The following is a 12,262-nucleotide window of genomic DNA, read 5'->3' on the forward strand; positions in this document are numbered from 1 at the left end:
AGACACACTTATACTATACTAAGGTCCTATTACCCCCCTGAACTTATTTTATATGTAATTTTCTACCCCTTTTTAGCCTACGTGGCACTATCTTGTATAGTATAAGTGTGTCTCTGAGATTTCGGGCATAGGTTGAGGGGGTACTTGGGCATTATCCCTAATGAAAGACATGAGATAATGCATCATCCTTATAATGCCTTATACTAGAAATATAATATATACGGTTTTTAGCATTAATAAATATATATATTAATAAAGAGTGTTAAAAATTTGATTGACATTAGTTAATTATAGTTAGATTCAATATCGTAGTAGATTTTAATGACAACTATTATAAAATGTGTTAAAATATAATTGTTATTAATAATTACCTCTAAAAGAATATATTAACAACAATCAAAGTAGAACATGTAATTAATTACATGTAAAAATTATTTTTAGTTTAGCGACATTATCATGTGAAGAGGCACAAACTTAAAATACCACTAAAGAGTCATATGATGTGAGATATAAGATATAATAATTTCAGAATATTTTCTTCTCCATTTGATTGAAGGTATTATTTAATTCTGAAATTATTTGTCTCATTATTTGTGCTTTAATAATAAGATAAATTATCTCATATATATATATATATATATAATAGAACAATTTATTTCAAATTAACTTATTTCTAACGAAACGAACTTAAAATTTTAAGATGAATATAGCAATGAATAATTCTTGGTACCTAAAACTCAAATAGCACAAGCAAAAATGACTACTCTTCTCTTTTTTAATATTTTATTTAAAACAAAGATGGTTGACATGTCTACATTTGAGCCTCAAAAAATATTTTCCAAATAAATTCATACCCTCTCACTTTTAGGTTGCAAGTTGCCTTGTCCATTCTATAAAGTGTATAATATAATATAATAAGAATAATTTATTCTAATGTTTGCAATTCTAAAATCACAAAATTCTCACAATGTAAAAATAATTATGATAATGTCTGGCCAAAATTGCAAAAAGATTATCAAAAAATAGTGATATTTAACACCAGATTTATAAAACTTTTCCACAATTGGGATAAAAGAATAACTGTCTCTCCTTCATGTTTTTGTTTGTTATCAAATAAATTAATTTTTCTATCTGGTTCTGACAAATCTCATAATATTATGATTTTAAATGAAAATCATTTTTAGTATCTAAATTTTATTTTAGATGAGACATAAGGTATCAGAAGGAGGTTCATCCTATCCTCTTTAATCGAAATCGAAAAACTAAATTGTGTATATATATAAAGCTGAAATTTTATGTAATTATTTATATTTTTTAGTGTCTCCGGCTTTATATCATCATAATAAGTGTAGCTTAGGTATTTTTCGTCTGATGTCCCGAAGAGAAAAGAATTAAACTATAAGTTTTGATCTCTCTCTATATATAGTAGCCAATATGTGTTATATCCTCTTGGCTTCTTCGTTTATTTATTTTTTTCATATTTTAAATTTTGTTAATGAAAATTATGATCGGACCTATTAATGAATTTATTTCTTGTGACATGTGTGGTGTATTATTTTCCCTTTAATAAAAATATGCATTACATGTACTTGTCTGATAGACAATTAGCAATTTTCGTATCAATATTATCTTGATGAGTTTGTTTTATTAAATAATTTTAAAGCAAAGCGTTTTTATTTGATCAATAATCGAAGAGGTGAATTTTTCATTAATTGATAAGTGAATTGTGTTTGGTTTCAAATAATTGATATCGAGAGTTATTTTCTATGTTTTCTTATCGATGCATATTGCTTATCAAAAATCATATTTATTTTTTTTGTGCGGACTAATTGAAGTGTCGGATTTTCTTATTTTAATAATTTTAATATGTTTATTTAAAAGTTTCTATATTTGTATATATTGTATGTTACAAGAGTTCTCAAAAAAAAAAAAAAAAACTTTTAGACAAGTCAGAATAAATTGTTTTTTAAAAAAAAAAATTAAATAAAAGGCAAATTAAGGAGGGGGATGTACGTAAGATACAAGACACCTTTATTAGCCAATTTTTGATTCCTTAAACTTGCATGATACTCCGTTCGTTTTTTTTAATTGTCATATTTCATTTTTCGATAATCAGATTTTTAGGTTATACTCTCCCGTTAAAAAAAATGACATTATTTTCTTTTTAATATGTCTCAAAAATAATAACTCATTTCTTTTTTTTGGCAACACTTTGACTTTAACTTTCCACGTGGTATGTTTAAGACCACAAGATTAAAGGACATTTTGATACATTTGACATAACTTTAGTTTAGAACCACAAAATCAAAAAGTCTTCTTTTTTTTCTTAAATTCCATTCTAAATCAAACTATGTCATTCTTTTTTAAGCTGAGGGAGTACTTTTTTTTAGGAGAGAGATTACAACTTATAGTACTTTATATAATTTTCGAACAAATTTAAGTTTCGTAAAGTAAAATGTAACAAATAAAAAATGGAGTGAGTATATCCAACAGATCGAAAATATTTTTTGAAAAATATTTTTTTCTCCGTACCAAACACACCCTTTTAAGTTGTTGTGGCCATTTGGAAACTGTCGTTATTCTGCTTACTACTAAGGAGATTAGAATTCCTAAAGTAACCAATTTGATATAAGTTATGACATTTGTAATTTAGTCCACATATTATGCAATAACTGATGTTTGGTCCAACAGATAAAGCCTCGTCTTCATAAAAGAAATTGTTAAAGAATGACAAATATGTGATTAATGAGATGACTGAACTCTTTATAGTCTATAGGATTGGACAGTTGTTCTCCATTTGAGCTTGTGAAATGTGACTTAGGCCTAAGACTTAACTTAGTATTGTATCAGAGCACGAAACATCTCAACCCCTTGTTGGACCCTCGAAATTAAACTTAATTACGCATTAAATGTTAAGCACTGGACGTGAAGTCGTCTGTAAAAGAATGACAAAAATTCCACATTATTAGTTAATGATATTGGTGAAGTCCTTAAAGTTAGAAAAATCCTCCTCCTTTTGAGCTTATCTTTTGGATATGAGTTAGATCTAAGACCTAATTTATTATGCTATCAGAGTCAAACTCATCCGAACACAAAATTCACACTTCGTAATCCTATATATATTATTATACAACATTATACCTAGATAAAATTATACACGTGTATCAATTTTGTATAAAAGTGAATAATAATGTATAAAAGGTGTTTATACACAAATATACGCTAACCGAATAACAAACTCAAAATATGAACTACATGACATAAGTATTTTCTTTTCCCTCCCAAAAGACGTAGAGCGTAATTTTCCAAAACGAAAGGAAATTTTCAAAAATATACCGCTCAACATAAAATGTTACACCACATAAGTCGAGATACAACACTATAAAACATTATACCTAAGGATAAAACATAATACATATGTATTATCCTTGTATAAATATGACTAATAGTGTACAAAATATATCTATATGTAAAGGACAACAAGACCAATTGACCCCACTTGAGGATCGATCAAGTATATATCAACCATATACTTATTCGGAATAACTTTTTAACATGTTTTTCATAGATATACTAAGACAACGACATACCTGGTATAATTCCACAAGCAGGGTTTTTATGAGAGCGGGTTACACGTGTATCCCTACCTTTGTGGGGGTAGAGAGGACGTTTCGGATAGACCCTCAGCTCAACAAAAAGTTTTTCATATAACATTTCAAGATATACTATAGCCAAACACGGAAAGTATAGCAATCCTTCACTTTCTCATTTCAATTGCACAAACATAATTATTGTGCTGAAATGGAACAATTTTAGTTTTAAAACTTCCCCTCTTTCAAATACAGCCATTGACAAGCTTTGGCTGTCGAACGATAACAGTCTAGCAAAAACGGAAACTAGTTTAAATGGATTTACGTTCTCTCACTAAGCTATAGAACCATTTCTAAATGCTTTAGGCCAGACCTTAATAAGATGAAAGATCGTCGGTGGAAAGGGTTGATGGTACCACCACATACTCCACGCGAGCTGTCCATTCATTTCCCGGCTTCAAAGCGATGGGTTTTTCTATTGCTGCACCATCAACACAAAGCATGTGCTTGTACTCATCGTTGCCAAGATCCGCCATTGCTTTGCATTTCTTAATCCAGGGATTCCATAGCACTGAAGAAGACAAGACGACGCAACAGTTAAAACTAGGTTCAGTCATAGACAAGTAAAACTAATTTATTTTGTACATATAATATTGAATTCCCTTGACATAAAGGTGGCTCAAAAAATGGTTCAGTAAAGTTTAAATCTCAAGTATGGCCTTCTAGTTCGTCCACGACTCGTAGAAAGTCTACTATCATGCTTTCACGAAGCAAACTAGCAGGATCATGATACAGTGTAAAATAAAAGTTTCTCTAACACTAAAAACAACGGGGAAAGACTGATGTCAAGTGACATTTACACTTTATTCCTTGCAGAGATTTCGATAATTAAACAATACTTCGTTTCAGATAAAACAAACATTTCCAGGTTTATAAGAGAAGAATTATGAGGCATAAGAGTCAAATTTTCAGAAAAGAAACGTTCCTCCACCTCCGCTCCTTCCTATTGAAAACAGTTTTGAAGAATGACTTGAACTGAAGCAACTTACCAGTATCTGGTAGCCCTTCCTTTTTTATCAGATATGTTCGCTTCTTTTCATGATCAAGAATAGCAATGCAATTAGGAGAACAATGGTAGACACGGTCGATCTGAAAGAAAAACAGATGATTTTCTAAGTGCAAACAGAATAAACAGACGGATTAACACTCAACCAATTCACTAAAGTAGACCAAAAGGCTTCAGCTATGAAAGACATGGTAAGCTGATCACTTTACACTATACAACTTCAACATGCAGTTCAAAGAAACCACATATATATGCTCTAAAAAGTTGAAAAATCGATGTACTAACACAACATGACCAGCAGTGCTAAAGACGATGCTTAGACAATTTATCTTTGAAACAGCAATTCGAGAAATCAAAAAGGGTAGTTCTCAATTCCAAATTAATTGGACTTGCCTATGGTCATGGAAAGAAAAAGAGAACTTATTCTCTCGGTCAAAACTTCAAAAGTAACCTTCTTATTTAACATCAATTGAAGGATGCTTCCTTGCTTGTCTCTATTTTTCTTGTAGCTCAGTGATAGAGTCCACATTGTTAAACACCAAGGGAAATAGCAAATATCTATATCGAGTCATTATTAAAATCCAAATTTGAGATTTTAACTAATTGAACACATCTATAATCACATCTTTTGAGATATTTAGGCTGCATAAATAAATTTACCTCAGTCTCAAATGTTATGGCATCTCCTTGTTCTGTAAAGAGTTCTTCTGGGCACAAGTTGTCACGATAGTCCAGTGTTTCCAAACCTTCTAGACGCACTTCGCTGTGAATAAGATTCATGTTAAGTTCTAAAATAACCTAAAATCATCAATCTCAAAAGTAATGCTCAAACATTTAAATGAACAATCATGTACAAAGAAACTGGTTCTTCTTCTCTCTTCTCTTAAATTTGAAAAGCTTTCAAGCTTGTCCAGGAAAACTAGATTTCAATCAAAATTGCTGACAGCAGGAAGAAAGAAAATTCATGGATATAGAAACAATAAGAAACCACATAGGGAACAACATACCTTATGTTAGAAACAGAAAAGTATGTTTGGTAAGCAAAGGAGAATTTCAACGGCTTGCCAGTGACGTTTCTTACACGGGATATCAGGGACAAGCTTCCATTTGATGCAAGAGAAACCCGAAGGCGAAACTCAAAGCTGAAACATTAGAAGAAAGATATTTACTGGAAACTTCGAAAGTTACAACTGTAAGCAAGAATAACCATGAACTGAAAGGCTCTGAGTTGAAATGTACAACAAGGAATAAAATTTCGAACATGAAAACCAGTGAAAATTCCACTTTCCTTTTAGCCATAGACTTTCACTCACATAACTTTCTTTGAAAACATTTTCAGTACTCATAATTCAGTGATCCAAACTTCTAACAAAACCAATTAGAATTTGCTACAGAGTGAGAGTCATACACATGAGGACAGAACTTCAGTTCATCTTCTGACGGTTTGAGCAGCAAGTCAATGTAAGATTTTCCTTGGGTATCAAATGATATTAGAGATGGCGGGTCGTCTTCAATGGTCCAAATTTTGTTTCTTGCAAATCCAGGTTGCTCAACTGATCCACCATTTCCATTCTGCAGCATAAGTAAGATAATCATGCGATCTATTTTACAGTACTGGACAGGAATTTACCAATGATATGCACTGCTAAAAGTACCTGGGGAAAGGAAATAGAGATTCCTCCTCGTACAGATTTCGAAGATTTGGAGATCTGACATATAAAGGCTAATGTTTGTCAATGCGCATTCTCAATATTATACCTTGAACAAAACTTTGAATCTCCACAAACTTTAGCACATGATTCCCCTTTTAAAATAAGGGAGGAAGGAGAAAAAGTAACTGAATATTAATAATAGAGGAATGGAGATCAGATAAATCAAGTAATGGAAAGGTCCCCAACATTTGTTCCGTCTGAAGAAATGAGTTATCAAAATAATAGAGTAACTAGGACCAATTTAGTCATGCTCATGTTACAATTGAACATTGTCAAATCAATTCTCAATGGATAGATTATTGAATCAGATTTCCACACTGTCTATATAAAATACTTGTTTTACAAGTGAAACAGATGATGCAAGATTATATGCAATGAACTCATAATAAAACACTAAGCTAATGGACCCTATTTTACTTGGACAAAGATAATGAGATGAACTTGGTTGTAGAAGTGTCTCATGTAATGTGAGAAGTCATATTAAAGTTAAAATATTGTAAAATAGTAAAAGTTTATAGTTTTACTTAAATTGTTGGACGGGAAAAGAATTTACCATTTTCCCATAAGTAACTTTCTAAGACCGGCTAAAATAGGAAGTACATTGATGACAACAGGACAGAGGAGTATATAACTAGCCCGACACTACTATTCTTGTCTTTGAATACCCACTATAGCCACCATCAACAACCAAACTTTGTGGTATTAGCCCGCCATGTCTACCACTAGCCAGTCTCTCTCTCCCCCCACCCCCTCTCTCTCTATATATATACACACACACGCACACACACATATATATGGTGTCCTGGCCAGCTTACGCGCACCTCAACTAAATTCAATGGGATATCTGCTACCTCCCACCAGCGCCAGATAACTTGGTCCACCAAGGCAAGGACAGATAGGAAGAAATCACCTTTATGGGGATTGAACCTAAGACTTTATGGTTCTCAACTCACTTCATTATGGGGAGGAAAATACTAACAGATGTAATCTTGAACCTATCATAGCAATCAAGGCACCAATGAAGTACTACAGAGCAATATAAATATGTTTACATTTTATGGACAGATAAAATGCCTTCACCATGAGCTTTTAGGAGTGCAAAAGTAAAGGAAATTATCATCTTCAAGCAATCCCAATTTCTAGAACAATGTTCGCACTTACATGCAGCAACTTCCTGAACCAAATCTCCAAGCAATAAACTATGTGAAGAAACTCCAAGTTAAGGTTTGTAAGGTTCATAAGCTAGACAATGAGGCACACTTCTAGTTTGTGTAGAACTAAAACATTGTATTACCATTCATTCTTCCCTTATAAAATGCGGGACACGAAAGGGATTGAAAAGAACAGAAGACCTGGGATGGAAGGTGGGTGGGTAGAGTAGCAGAGTGTGGGTGAGTGGAGTGCAAAAAGAAGAGAAAGCTATTTCATGTTAAACATGATGACATCTTTTTCGTTTTCTTGCTATTGAGTTGATCACAAGAGTATTATGACCAGAAAAAAGAAGATATGACAAGTTTGGGCAAAGGTTCACATGAACAACCCTCATTCTCTAACGATCAAATGATATAAATTTATATATACATATATAAAAAAGAACAATTACAAAACAAAAGAGGGCTGGCGGGGGGGGGGGGAGGCTTTCTCCGTTCTATATGCACCGGAATGACCAACCCATATACAAGGATTTCACCTCGACATCTGGAATCTCTACATCAATGTACATTGGTGACTGTACGCCATCGCTTTACCTCTAATCTACGAGAACGAAAACACTGAAATTCACTTCAAGTAGCATTTCATATCTCCAAACTTTCGCCAAATCTTCTGATATAATTTTAGAAAACTTTAATCCAAATTCAGATATTAAATTTAGGTGATATCGACTATATAACAAAAAGATCTAATCGCTAGATCAAACACTCGTATCATTTGTCGAATTAGCCGATGTAAGAATTAACTAATACAAACATGGAAACGTATACCTTCTTGCTGGTGAATAGGAGCTCTTCACCTCGCTCATTCCGCCAAGAAGTAACCTGTCCTCCGTGCAAGCTAATCTGAATTGGCAAAGGGTAAACAGCCATTCAAGGAAATCGTTACAACACGAGTTAAGTAATAGCATCAATGAAGTTCTTCCTAATCGATCGGAGATCTAACAGATGATTTAGAATCATAAAATCATTACTTTTAATTAAATGAACAGATCGGTTTAGAGATTCTAACCAGAACAGAGGCACCCTGAGGGTTGCGAAGCGTGACCTGATTCATCCCATTCAAATTTTTTGTCACTTCGACCGATGCTTTATGATCCCAGACAGGTGCATACTGCCCCATTTTCTAAAGCACTAGGTCTTTCTTGGCTCTCAAAACCCTCAGAATAGCCTCGAAACCCCTTATTTATGCTATTTGAACGCGAAAAACCATCAATGCCAGTAAAATGGATGGGACAAAAGCCTTTATTCGGTTTGTATCTACTACCTTAAACACAATCCTCTCTGGAATATTTTGTAATCTAGTGAACCTCAAACGTAATCCAAAATTTATAAAATGTACCTTACCACTACCCCTCAAAATTCAATGTACACTTGACTCAAAAAATCAGACTTCTAATTTGTAATAACAACATAAACCAACATAATATGACATTTGGCAAAAATACTCAAAAGTACACTATTGTCCCAGCCTAAATTCACGGCAAGAAAATGTGACGTTTACCTAAGAAAAAACCAGCTAAAATCTTGTAAGTAAATGAACAAACAAACCAACAAATATACAAGAAAACTTTAACTGCACTACAAACAAATTTCTAATATACTAAGTATAAATTAAGCTCAAAACTTACATAAGCTCAAATCTTGAGTTCCAAAAATTGAAAACAAAACAAGATTGGGGAAAGGTAAGCAGTGTCTTCCTTATTACTCCATAACACCTCAAATTTTGAGGAACCCCATTTGAGAAAACTATCAAGATAGGGTAAATATTCCAGAAATTTCATAAAGATTGCATTTTTACAACCTTCAAGAATCATCCCAGTTCAAGAAAGCAAGAAAATATGGCAAATACAAAAAGGAAGAGGAAAAATCTGAACTTTATGCAATGCATCAAAATGGGAATGTAATACAAACAAGAAAAAGATGTTATTGTTGCATTAATTAACAGTAACAAAGATTTTCAAGAACTGAACAAGAATAGAAAAATAAAACCTGGGGTTTGCAGAAAAAATTAATAGTTCTTATATTATGTGTTGGAGATAGAGGAAGCATAAGTTGTTGATACAAAGATTTGGTAGAAAGGCATATTTGGGGATTGTGACACTTTGAGTTTTAAATTTAGAGAGGCTGCTTGAGGTGGAGAGAAGTGGCACTGGCAGGTGTGTCATGTGTGTGTTGTTCAATTTTGTTTCTTTCCAATTTTTTTCTCCAAGATTTATGTGATGACATGTAAAGGAGTTTGTTGTGTAAATTTTCTTTTTTAAGAAAAATAATAATATACTATTAGGATCATGGTTTCTTCGCATGATTCACGGTTTGAATAAAAATCAATTTATATTGAAAATCGAATTAAATTGATTTTATTTGAATTTGATATTAGGTTTTTAAGAATAAAAAAAGATTGAAAATAACAACACCGAATTGATAAATTATTAACATATATTTTATTATTATTTATGCACAATATATTATAATTATAACTAATTTTTAAGAAATAATTTCAGAGACCTACCTTTAGGTTTCGCTCCAGTATGGTTTACGATATTACGTCTACCTTCCTTATTTTTATTTTTTTAACTATTATTTAAATATATTTTAAATAAATACAAAATAATTTAGATTTAACAATTTTATCCTTCTATATATTAATTTCTTCATATTAATAAATATTATATAAATATAAAATAACTCATTTAACAAATACTTTACAAATAAATCAGCACAAAATCTGTTTCAAAATTACAAATACAATTGCTTCGAGAAACTAACAGTTTCCTCCATTATTGACCATTCATGCAAGCTTAGATCTAATTTTCAACTATTTATCTCTATTTCTTGGATCATTTTTCTTCTTCGCTTGTGAAAATGTTTAACTAGAACAATATTTGATCGTTCATATTGAATTTCACTTTTCGGGAGTTTATTTTTATCTTCTATTTTTGAAGAAATTGTTGCCGAAAAATGATGGATTTTTGTGGAAAAAATCATTAGTGAATTGGTAAAGGTGAAATGAAGATGAAAGAGGTATATATGTATTCGCGATTATTTACTTTTTAAAGTATTTGTTAAATGAATTTTTTTATATATATAATATTTGTTAAGATGAAGAAATTAATATATAGAAGGGTAAATATGAATTTATATTTAATTTAAATAGGTTTAAAGAATGGTTACAAGAAAATGAAAATAGGGGAGGTAGACGTAATATCATAAACCACATGGAAGGGGAGTGTTATAAAGCAAAACCTGGATGGAGGTCTCTGAAATTATCCCTAATTTTAAATATCTTATACTCTATATTTTCATCAAAATGTATTTATAATTTTATTTATGAAAGTAAAAACGTCCAACACGAAAACATTTGTCTTATTGGTTTGATATATACGGGTGTCTATAGCAATTCTTGGTGGGATTACGAATGACATTATCGCTTCCTTCTAAGTCAAAATGATTATTCACAGTAAATTCATTGATCAAAAGTTATGTATTAGTCATTAAAATGACTTTTCGTTTTGAATGAATAGTGGTCTTGTTTCCTTCTTTTGAATGAATCGATTTTTTTATGTATAATTAATGACCAAACTAAACCAAATCGTAACTGATTACAACTAAAAGAGTAATCTATATTATATTTTGTTTGGTTTGATTTTGATGATATGAAAATCAATTAAATTGGTTCGATTTTGATTTGCATCAATAACCGTGAACACCCCCACTTGTCTTAACAATTCACAATAAAAATCTCAATAGTATATAGTAGATTATGAATAACAAGGGCTTAGAGCCAAAGAGACTTAAAAGTCTCGTTTGTTTTCATTAAGGTTAAAATGTCTTAATTTGAGCACATATCTGAATAATTAAGGTGTTATTTTTGAATTTGAATCATAAATAATTAAAATTATTTTTTTCAACATTTTGCATATGCATACGGTATATATTTGTAAATATAATAAATTTATAATTCAAATAAAAAAATAATTAGATATTAGAAAAATATTTAAATATAAAATAAATTATTATTTTATATTTAAAAAATCAGAAGTGATAGTGGAGATGTGTTGTAGTGATGGTAGCGGTGATAGTTGTAATGGTGAAATTGTTTGATGTTAGTAATTGGTGGTGGCCGAATAATGTTTGGTGGTTAATGATATGTTGGTGATAGCAATGAGCCGCGGTGCTAGTTGTGATGATAGATCGAGATGGTTAGAAGTAGGATATGGTCATAGTGATGGTATTGACAGTGATAGTCCGTGACAAACTTATATACTAAAACGGGACACTTGAATCTGCTATCTCTTAATAAAAGTAGATATTTTATGTATATGTTTTTTAAATTATGGAGTAATTAGCACACATAATAAAAAGGTTAAATAGTGCATTTGGTTGGAGATCAATTCTCGTTTAACTTCTTTTCTTCTTCTTGTTTTTTTAGTGATGCACCATATTCTAGAAATTTCAGATTCGTAAATGGGGGTGAAGGAGGCAATGGCGGCGATGATGATATAGATGGAAGTACGTATAATATAATTATAATGATGGAGATGGTGGGTGTTAGTGTGACATTTTAATATCAATGAAAATATATCATATGTATGTAACATTATGTATCAAGTTATGTTTATTGGTGGACATATTTGTGCGTGCCTCTTTACTCTTGATTAATTATGGAAGAAAGTGGTCACT

At 31.4% G+C, this 12,262-nt stretch overlaps 1 protein-coding gene across 1 annotated transcript; it reads right to left on the reverse strand.

The window, feature by feature from the left end:
- Nucleotides 1–3,683: 3,683 nt before the first annotated feature.
- LOC101248431 (putative glucose-6-phosphate 1-epimerase) lies at nucleotides 3,684–9,789 on the reverse strand. The gene is made up of 8 exons (XM_069290312.1): nucleotides 8,592–9,789; nucleotides 8,351–8,425; nucleotides 6,312–6,365; nucleotides 6,065–6,228; nucleotides 5,664–5,798; nucleotides 5,317–5,419; nucleotides 4,640–4,739; nucleotides 3,684–4,161 (listed from the first exon to the last, which is right to left on the reverse strand). Exons 1-8 carry the CDS (start codon nucleotides 8,700–8,702, stop codon nucleotides 3,965–3,967), a joined length of 939 nt encoding a protein of 312 aa, XP_069146413.1. The 5' UTR covers nucleotides 8,703–9,789; the 3' UTR covers nucleotides 3,684–3,964.
- Nucleotides 9,790–12,262: the final 2,473 nt, after the last annotated feature.

This window comes from Solanum lycopersicum, chromosome 10, assembly GCF_036512215.1.
Source record: "Solanum lycopersicum chromosome 10, SLM_r2.1".
In the NCBI taxonomy this organism is placed as follows: Eukaryota; Viridiplantae; Streptophyta; class Magnoliopsida; order Solanales; family Solanaceae; genus Solanum; species Solanum lycopersicum.

Bases quoted from the DNA above. Each gene is read 5' to 3' on its own strand.
- LOC101248431 (XM_069290312.1), bottom strand. From the start codon at position 8,702: ATGGGGCAGTATGCACCTGTCTGGGATCATAAAGCATCGGTCGAAGTG. The intron at 6,366-8,350 runs GTATACGTTTCC...TTTATATGTCAG, and splicing joins TCCTATTCACCAGCAAGAAG to ATCTCCAAATCTTCGAAATC. The intron at 4,740-5,316 runs GTAAATTTATTT...TTTTTCTTTCAG, and splicing joins CCATAACATTTGAGACTGAG to ATCGACCGTGTCTACCATTG.